The sequence below is a fragment of the Strongylocentrotus purpuratus genome, unplaced genomic scaffold (assembly GCF_000002235.5).
Source record: "Strongylocentrotus purpuratus isolate Spur 01 unplaced genomic scaffold, Spur_5.0 spur5_scaffold_15, whole genome shotgun sequence".
Lineage (NCBI taxonomy): Eukaryota > Metazoa > Echinodermata > Echinoidea > Camarodonta > Strongylocentrotidae > Strongylocentrotus > Strongylocentrotus purpuratus.
Window position 1 is genome coordinate 36700725 of NW_022145600.1, and position 11129 is coordinate 36711853.

Here is an 11129-nt window from a genome sequence, read left to right on the forward strand (position 1 = left end):
TATTTCACATGTTTGAATGTTCGAATATGAAATGCTTTTGACAATATAATTCTTCCACAATCGGATCGGGGCGTAAGAGTGTACAGCGTGTGGTGAGCTTTCAACAGATCTATCACATGAAATATATCCTCCCATAGAATAGTGGAAGTTCTCTCAATGGACTACGATGACATGACAGGATGTGGCTGTACTGACACCTTAATTTATTGCAACCAAGCATCTGGCATTATATAGCTTTTGTCGTGGGCTGAGCAATGACAACAAATCGAACAAAATACTACTCAAGATTTTGAAACAGATATAAATATATAGAGTAATACCTTTTTAATTACAAAAATAAACATAATATAACATTTGAAATGATAATCATCGATACGAAATTTGATATTTTGTATACTGGCTTTTGTCATGGACTGAGCAAGGAAGAAATTCGAACAAAATACTACTCAGGATTTTGAAATAGATATAAATATATAGAGTAATACCTGATAATTTGATATTTTGTTTATTGAGTTGTGTAATGGTGGCACAGCCATCATTCGCGACATACCCATATACGAATGTTTAATCAATGCATAAAACTACTTGCGCAACGTTATAGGTGTTCGAAGACAGCTGTTGTAGCAAATATTTAGGGACATTTAGACATGGGCTTTAGTGTAGGCTTATTTTCATAACGACGGTACACTTTAAAGGTTTAGTACTGAGTACAGGCTTACTACATAATTACAAGTATTCATCACATGTTTGGCGTTTACATGAGTCATAAACACACTATATCAAATAAAATTAAATGCTTTATCATATCTATAATATACATGAATTATATAAATAGGTCTATGTATATATTACACATATATTTTAGATATACATATAAAGATGTCGGTGATCATTTATCAGTCTTTACTTGCATTAAGTATGCCGAGGATTTTAATGAATATAAAACTTTTACCATGCGTGTCATAGATGATAATGGTATTGCAAAATTTTGTGAGATGTTAACGGAAATAGACTGAAACATGCATTTGCATGACTCTAATGTTGATAAGCAATTTGACTGTTTCATATATGTATTGAATAATATCTATGATGTATGTTTTCCATTTGTAAATATTCGGAGTAAGAAAATGCATATTTCTAAGCCTTCAAGTTGGTTTACTCTGGAACTGAAATAACTATGTTGGAAGAAAAATTGGATATATCGGAAATATAGAATCCAATCAGGTAGGCCTACCGGAAATCCGTCCACACTACATTCAGAAATCAGGTCAGGTGTGCAATACGTAACAATAAAAGGTATCAAAAAAATGTTCGCTGTAATACCAAGTAATTTGGAGAATTATAAATGAATTATTATCCTCTCCTCAAGGAAAAGTGCAATATTATTACATTGAGAAAGATGGAATTTGTATTTATGACGATATGGACATGGGGGGGGGGGATGTTTTAGACGATAAATTGAGTTGCAAAAATCTTATTTGTGAGATGTCATGCAAAATGTCGAAGGTTGTGGGAGCGATAAATTGATTGAGGGAAGTATTTACTTCACAAGATTCTTCTTACCATTTATCAGTAAATGGCTTAATGATAATATCTTATTCAACATACTGCGATATTGTCTGGGGAAGCTGCGCTTCAACGCATCTTAATAAAATTCTACTTTTACAGAAACAAACAAGCAATGCGCATTATTACTGGTTCATCACCATTGTAACACACGGATCCCTTATTTCATAAAGCTCAGGATATACACAAATTGCTTAAGCACATTTTATGTTTCTTACTTGCAATATCTGCTGCCTACGTTTTTTGGTGATGATTGTTTTCATGAAAATGGTTCGTTTGTTCCATACTCTATACTTGGCTAGACAGGTCCAGTCACATTCGCATTCCTAAATTAAAGTATAAATTTTCTCGTACCACTTTAAAGGCCGTCAATACTACTGGGCCAGAAGGGATTAGACCATGCACACAGCGAGGTCACTGACAGGTGGCTATCTCATTAACTCAGCTCTCAGCTAACATAAGAAAAAGAGGATCATGGGGACCAACACGCACCGATTGGGGAAGTTTTCTATATAGAGGGAGCAAGTAGCTACAAGTAGGACAGTGGGGCTTTAATAATATTCGGTTATTGTAAATAGCGCATATTAGATTAAAAAACGTCTCTAAGCGCTTCAAAAGAGCTTTGGAAATTATTACCCTAGCTTTAGCTCCGGTAGCCGTTATTGGCGCACAATGCATTTCAAGGAATACTCCTACCACCGCATTTATTGATCCAAAGTTATGGAAATGTCTGGAGTCTGAAATAAAGAGTTGACCTATCCTGTCGAGTTTTAAAAAGAAATATGAAAATGAATTGATTAAGTATGACACCCCCTGATATAATATTAATTGTGTGTCATTTGCTTTTTCTTGTGTGTCTGTGCGTGCGTGTTCCTAAACTATTCGTAATTTTCTATCATTATGTATTATATATTTCCTAGATATATATAAAGCCTGTGATAGGCCTTAATCCTCTGTTTGTCCCTCCACATTTTGATATATTTTTTTCTTTCTGTTTGTTTTAATTTTGTACTATACCTTTAATTGTATTCGAATTTCTTTATACCTTAACTACGTTGCTATAGTTATAGGTTGTTTTGTATGTTCATATTGTCATTTTTATCGAATTGTGGAAAAAATAACAATTGATTTGAATTACTTTAATTTAGTTTTCTCATTATTTGAAGACGGAAATGGGTAGTGAGCACTTTGTTTTTGTTTTGGTGGTTCAACCGGGGGGGGGGGGGGTATCGAGCTCTATGTTGTTTTACTTCCTGGTAGTACATGTAGTAGAAGTATAGTAGTAGTAATAGAAGAAGAAGAAAGTAGGTACAAATTGCACCATTATGAGTTCTTAAAATATATCATTATTGTCTAAACAATATATAATTATCAAGAACTACACGACTCCACAACTGGACACAATGAAAAGCGTTGTAAGCGGAAATGCTCAGGGGAAATAAAGCACATGAATATGACGGGTGTGAAAATAGAACTGCAGAGCGCCCAGGTCGCATGCATATTGTGCAATTGTTTGTGAAGTGTGCACTCAAACAAATACTAATGTCGACATCGGTTTCGCTTCATTATGTTTTCATTCAGGTAACGAACAAATAACTGTTGAACGTGCAACGTGTATTTTCCCAGGTGCAACTTACATACTTAGAGAGAGACAAAGTGCGTTGTTTGTATTTTTATTGCAGTTGGAGTAAAATATTTCATTTTCAAATACGAATCTCCCGGACATGACTACATCTATCGTCTTACTTCAATTGCATTCTCACCTTTATTACAAACTTGAATTGAGGTATATGAACTAAGGATTATCAAGACGAAATTCATATTTCGAAATAATGACGCATATTTGGGATATTGAGGAGTATTTAAACTGGGATGAAATGGCAGATATTTTTCATTTGTTCCGACATAGCTTCATTGGTGTGATATCGGCTGAACGCTATCTAAATAGGTAAGTTTATGTCTCTCTGGAGTGTGCGAGGTAAAGCGTTCACCTCATTCCTTCAATTTTCTACGTCAGTTCAGGGTCAGTTTAATCAATTAAAAATATTTTTCCAATTTCGTCAACCACATCTTGACAGTATCATAATGTAGTTATTTTCTTTTACAATCATCATAACTGCCTGTGACCGGATTATGAGTTTCTATCAATGGAACTAACTACCGGTGTTAACATTTTTACAATCAAAACTCTTTAACATGATGACGGACGACTGATACCCTCTACCATAATGATCATTTGTAACATGACAATATTTGGTTCCTTCTGATCCATTTAATCATATCATAGCTCTGGATATTTCTATTATATTCGTCTATTTTGGGAATAAAATATAATTCAAAGTTTATTCTGCAACCTGCGCTTTAGAAACACTGTCTTTCATCTTTTAGTTATGTACTCTTCTCAGGAGACACTTTTCTGAAGCTCGGTTTGAAAGACAACGTTTGATTATCACATCACCAAAGACTTACCGACACGGCGACACCTGTTCATCAATACTACCAACATTCCGGGCAACACCATCACCAGACGGGCCACACCCTACCCCACAATGACCACACCCATTCCCTTGTTAGTGTTAGTATTCGCGCTGTCACTCGTAGTGACATCATCGACACAGGTCGAAGGTCAGATATGGACACCGTGTGGAATACGTGGTGGGTCATCGTTACCCCTCGGCACTGTATCCATGAAACATTGTTTCGTGGACCGTTCCACCATCGTGGATTTCAATGCCATTACGGACGAGGTAAGCTATGCCCGTTGCATCCGGGAGGGGGGGGGGTTCTCAGATTTGGTTAGGTCGAGTCTTTTTCGCTCAAGCCTCGAAACCCCTACCCATTTTAAAGGGTCATTTTGGGGAATTTTCTCGAAATAAAGGCCCATTTTCCACAACTTTCGCAATGTTTACGGATATTTTTGTAAAAATGGGACCCATTAGAGCGGTACACCCCCGTATGTCTTCATATGTGGATACCCCCCCCCCCCACCCTCGGGCATTCATTGCATATGAGGTGTTATTTGCCTGATTGGTGAGGGTTGTTACATGAACACAAATAAATGAGAAAGATGAAGTATTCTTCATCCCTTTTTTGAATGATGAAATTGTCTCTAAAGTGGTCTAAGACTAAGAAGTTCCGCCTATCAGGCAATCACGCTAATTTTCAAAGATTCACATTTTGTGACAGTGCTGAATCCGGATTTCTTTCAGGGGAGGAGGGGTTGAGTGGCACAATGCACAAAAATAGGGGTGTTTTTAGATTCTGTTGGTGCCTTTGAGGCTCTAAGATATCTTTAGGGGGCACAGATATGGACGCAGTTGTTTGCTCTAATCCTTTTTTATACTCCACGTGTACTTCAGATATACCATATTAGATTTTGCCCTGTCCCTTGGTTAGATACTGTATCAATCTCCATATTTCCTGAATCATAACACGAGTTACAACCTCAGCAAAACATGATAATGTATTATTCAAACAAACAAAACCTAGGGAAATGGGAATATAGAATACGATTGCTGATGATTTCTTTTATTTCCTTCATTATTTTATCAGTACCCAGCTGGACTTCACGCTACTATCCACCAATTGGTAAGTGCACCTGTGTCACACTTCTCACAACCATTGAATCAAACAGTAGCACAGTTAAAAGAGCAATGGTTTGATATTCTTACTTTTTATTCTAATTGAATAGAAGGTAGAAGCATAACTGTAAGACAATTTTAAACAATCATTACTCAATCATTACACATCTTCCTCCATTCTACCTTGAACCAGAGCGTCACTAGGAGGGGTCCGGGGGTGACCCCAGTAAAAAGGTGCTGTCGGCAAATTTTGAATTGTTATAGGCCTTCGGTAAAATATATAAAATAACAAGAAATGATGATTTGTTTTCGATAAACCTAACTTTGTTTGTTATATCTGCATATAGATAGAGAATGCGCCATCTGATCATTGCCTAAATAATTACTTTTGTTTCTATTCTCTACTTAGTTTTCTACTTTTTGTTTCCATGGTATTTGATTAATAGAATTGATTTAAGTACAAACAAGAAAATAACAGATATACTGGTACTTAACTCTTGATAATGTAGGTGAGATACGGATGAGAATACACTTAAATGATGTCGACGCTCGTACACTATGTAATTTATTTTTCTTTTTATTGTTCGTGCTTCCAGACGCCAAACGATGTCAATTATACGAGGACGAATGAATCGAGAGTGAAATTTCTCTGCCGAGGATTAGTACTCATGAACTCTTTCATCCACGAACTCGACCAGGTTGATGAAACGTCGTTAAGATTTAATGTCACAGCGGCGACAGCGCTCAAACACCGATTCGTTGTGGCGTATAACTCCTTGAACACATCGGTAAGTAAGATCATGTTTATTTAAAATGTATATATAGATCATATTATGGTTGTAGTTAATGCGTCGATAGAAGGATGGGATGTGACCCCGTACTTAAAATTCTGTTGGCAAATTGACAAAAAACATTAGCCTCTTTTAAAGGAAATCTTTTCTAACTCTTGCCAAGAATGTATCTGCCCCGGCCCCCCCCCCCCCCCACTCAGTGTTATTTAGGGTACGCATATGCTCTTTTTGAAAGGACCCCCTATCTGAGGACTGCCAACATTTCCGAACCCCCCTTTCGCGGGCTTTTCGCGGGCTTTTCCTGCCTTGGAGACCCCCCTAAATCAGGAAAAATGCTCAATGTACCCCCTAAATTCTGAATAATTTCTCAGGAGTCCAAAGAGATGAGAGAAAAAAAGGAAAAACACCCCCTTTTTAAAGAAATCTCCGGGTGAAAAGTCAAATACAACCCTTTTTTTACAATTCTCGGGCCGGACTTTGTCGCACGAAAAGCACCCCTTTACTGGATATTTTGGCAACACGCATGCGGTCATTCCGACCCCTGAGTGGGGGGGGGGGGGGGGTATCTGCATTGCCCCAACTCTTTTTACAGTAGGGTTGAGACAATGAAGTTAGGGTGCGCTTACTTCTGTGACCAACTATGTTCACAATGTCCGTAATATGCTACAACGTTGTTATGGAATAAATATTTGTACCAAGACACATAAAATTATCACAGAATGTCTAATCTGCCGTTGATGTAAGGTTTGTGCTTTTATCAGAGTATAATAACACTTTTGTAAGAAGTTACATCGGAATGTGCAACTTTTTTTTAAAGGATGTGCTCACTTTAGTTTGATCCTGTATTTCTCGGACAATATTCTGCCCACAAGGTCCGAACCCAATTCCGCCCTCATGCAAAATTTGCTAAGGACGCCCCTGTTCATAACGTGGACAGGAAAGTACTCGCTATGCGTTCAGAATCTGTTATTACTCTGATATTTTATTTATCTCACTCTAGATATCCAATGTGATACAACTTACTCGCATTTTTGCTTTTACTTAAAAATACTAGTTATGGTATGGCTGTTTGGACTCTTTACCTCATTTGGAGGCATTATGCAATAATATTTTAGCCATTAAAAAAACTCAATTCCGAGCTACGCGATTCTGATTGGTTGAAAGTTAAGTCACAGGTAAGTTTGATTAATATGATGCTGAGTTTCGATTTTGTAACACAATTACATTTTCTATAATTTTCCTGACTCTGTCAGTGACCTGTGATCTCGTTTATTTTTTGCCATATGCACTACTGATTCCGTCTCTTTGTTTTTCTTTAACAGCTCACCACAATGATCACAAAATGTCCACTACTCATCAATGCTCCATTGCAACTCGAAGAGGTAAAATTTCACTTGTACGACACATGATCCTTTGAAACTTGTCTTAATTTCCAACACTAACTGAATTCCTAGCTTCAACTCTGGACCCAACACTATTTTAAACTCATGAGTTGCTACCTCATCGTATAATCATCGTCATGAGATATTCAAAATTCTTTGTTTATAAATACATTCAGATCAACCTAAATGTTCATTTCTTTCTTGTTATAAGCCTGTTTAGATGGTGATCAATACATTTATTCTTGTACAAATTATCACTACAATTTGTTTGTTTTTCCCCTCAATATTTTGAATGAAAATTACAAATAGAATGACAATCAAATACTTTCTATACCTCATCCTTACCATATACCTCACCTGCATCCAAATTCAGTGCAACTCTAACCCTACCCTTCAAATTTTGAAGCCTGGAGCAATTGTCGCCGGAAAAAATATCTGATCACCAAATTTCTCTCCTCCTTTTCTCATATCGTAGTATCATATTCTTTTATTTTATCTTTTATTTATTTCTCATCCCGTAATAATAACCTCGTTTAGCATGTGATAATTAGATCAATCCATATAGCGCAACTACTTTACAAATATACTCTACTATACGCTGTGATGAAAACAAAACTCCTAATAATGATACTTTAAAGATGCAATAACAAAAAACTATTCACGGGCTTTTGAAAACACGCGCGTCTTCAAAAAAAACTTTGAAGAAAGCAACATATGAGGTTTTTCTTATGTCTCGTGGTAAACTGTTGGTCAGTGGCGGATCTACGGGAGGGGGATAGGGGGTTTAACCCCCCCCCCCCCCTCCTTAGGCTGCCAAGTGAAAATGTGATGTGCATAGACAAACGCTATCATGTGTCCAGACCCACACAGCATTAGTAGATGTTAGTAGATGCCAGGAAAACATCACCTACGGGGTCAAAATAGCAACAACGACAAAAAAAAATAGCCTGGTTTCTACGGGGCTAGGGCATTGTCATTGGGTCAACCCCCCCCCCCCCCCCCTTAGCACAAATCTAGATCTGCCCCTGTAGGTTATTCGAAAAGCTTTGGAGCGGCGCAACGGAAAGAGTAATCTCCGAGTTACTTTTTTTTTGGTGTAAGGTAGCTTTAGAAGCGGCTTGTCCTGTGTACTTAATAAGTTACTTGCATGTATAATAATTCCGGGAATAATTCAGACAAATAATTTGGGACTTTATCACATTTTTATTATGAATTTATGATAGAAAGCAAATCGAAATCGTCGTATGCCCATAAGGAGTCAGTTACCGCCCGCAATACATTGCTTTTACGGCCTTCGTGCATTCGGCCAGTCGACGAAATGTCAAATGCATAAGCGTCCATAAATGCATGAGACCCGAGGGGTGAGGGGTTTTACCCCTAAGGATTTAAATTTACCATGGATTCTCCAATAATAATATTAAACATGTATACAACAAATACATGGACACATTTTGCATCACGAATCTTCGTAGGCACGATCATCAATAATGAGGTGTTTCTAAATGTGTACTTGTTCGCAGGTAAATTGAGTCAAGCGAGAAGTTCATAGCCCCCCTCCGCCCCTCCCCCTTGTAAAGCTGTCCCTGACGCCATGCACTCACGTGTAAAGAAGGATCGTGGTGTATACCTACTTTTATCAACATTTACCTTTGCATTTACCTTAAATTTTGTTTGCAGATGGATACTCAAGCAACGGTCTCCTTGACAACGGAACACAGTAGCGACTCTAACTGGAAGAACTTTTTACTCAATGGAACAATGGAGTTAAAGAAGCTTCGGGCTACCCGATACATAGGGACAGACCCGAGAGGACTCGGCGCAGGTTGGTGCGACGAGATACTCTGCGTTAAGGGTGTTTACGCGAACCGTGACGACGACCCGGTCACAGGGGAGGATGACTGGGATTAAAGACTGCATCTCTGCAGTGGCGTAGCCTGAATCAAGCCATTGGGGGGGGGGGGAGGGGAGGCGTCGGCGATCCGATCACAGGGGAAGATGACTGGGATTAAAGATCGCATCTCTGCAGTGGCGTGGCCTGTATCAAACCATTGGGGAGGGGGGGCACACGCAAGATGGGGGTGGATGATACCGGTCTTTTTCGGTGAATGAATTGTGAATAAACAAGGCTACTAATTGAGGGAGGGTGTGCGTGTGGGTGAATGGGGGGGGGGCGGGGCTGGGCTATCACCTATCACTTTATTTACTAGTTCTTTCGCCCTCTCCCTTTCCCATATTTTTTTTTTATCTCTCTCTCTCTCTCTCTCTCTCTCTCTTTTTCCTTTTTTTTTTTGCTATTCGATTGGAGGGCCACATGCTCTCGTGCTCCTGTCGCTATAAAATTATTTAAAGTATGTACATCTCTATATGGAACTGAATGTATTATGTATTTTTTCCTCAAAATAAATAAATAGATAAATAGATACGTATGAATAAATTAATAAATGAACAAATAGATAAAAACGTAATGAATAAAGCGAATCATACCTAAACAGCGAGCGTTACATTTTTATCCAGGGACCTTCTTAACGAGCTTGTTACACATTGAATATATTGCTATTTATCAATGACCCTTCACACTCAATATTTCTAATCCAATTTAGGGTATATTTGTAATACAAGAGAAACACATATTTTAGTAAAATAACATTTTTAATAAATCTAAATGGTATGTTTAAAAAAATGATGTATATTTTCATATTTCTGTCAGTAACTTGTGTAAGATATATTGCTACGATGAGATAGCTGGAATATATTATTTATAGAATATTTTAACTATAATTCTATGTAAATCGGAGAGTAATTTGAAATATAAATTTTGGAACCTTTGAATCAGAATCTGCCTGCCTGCGAACTATTTGTGTCTTGATATGTCATTTACAAATGTACGCTCTCAATGCGTAACTTCCGGTCTAAATATTCTTCATTAAATTATATTATATAAAAAATGTCAGAGGTGACAGAGTCGGGAAAGACAATACACCAGTTTACAGTTGTGTGCGCCATTTTAAAGCCATTTTAAAGCCAATTTTAAAGCCAATGACCTAGAGGTCATGTATTTATGCGTAAATTAGGATTGCGCCCATGCAAATTTTGATGATATCACTGCCCTACGCGCTGCGTTGTGCGCGCACATCATCATTTGCATGGGCGCAATCTTAATTTACGCATAAATACCAGAGGTCAGAGGTTATTGGCCCCGTTCCGGGGCCAATGACCCGAGGTCAACTGTCTGCGCATGCGCACTGATACATCTGTAAACTGGTGTATTGCAATGAGAATGATGATAATGTCGAGGATATCGCTATACACCAGTTTACAGTTGTGTGCGCCATTTTAATTGGCGAGTAAACAAGGGCCAATGACCTAGAGGTCATGTATTTATGCGTAAATTAAGATTGCGCCCATGCAAATCATGATGATATCACTGCCTGCGCGCTGCGTTGTGCGCGCATATCATAATTTGCATGGGCGCAATCTTAATTTACGCATAAATACCACTGAACTCTAGGTCATTGGCTTTGTTTACTCGTCAATTAAAATGGCGCACACAACTGTAAACTGGTGTATTGATGATGACGATGGTGGTTGTGATGTTTGCGGTGATGATGAGGATATTGGTGATACTGTGATAATGACGGTTGTGATGGTGATGATGTTTTGATGATGCTGATGAAGGTTGATGATAATGATGATGATGATGGTGATGATGTTTTGATGATGCTGATGAATGTTGATGATAATGATGATGATGATGATGATGATAATGATGCTGATGAAGGTTGATGATGATGATGATGATGATGAGGATG

At 37.9% G+C, this 11129-nt stretch overlaps 1 protein-coding gene across 1 annotated transcript; it reads left to right on the top strand.

Annotated features, from left to right (window-relative positions):
• Positions 1-3977: 3977 nt before the first annotated feature.
• Positions 3978-9259, top strand: LOC105447144. Its single transcript, XM_030986413.1, has 5 exons — positions 3978-4313; positions 5119-5154; positions 5744-5935; positions 7261-7320; positions 8998-9259. Exons 1-5 carry the CDS (start codon positions 4116-4118, stop codon positions 9226-9228), a joined length of 717 nt encoding a protein of 238 aa, XP_030842273.1. The 5' UTR covers positions 3978-4115; the 3' UTR covers positions 9229-9259.
• Positions 9260-11129: the final 1870 nt, after the last annotated feature.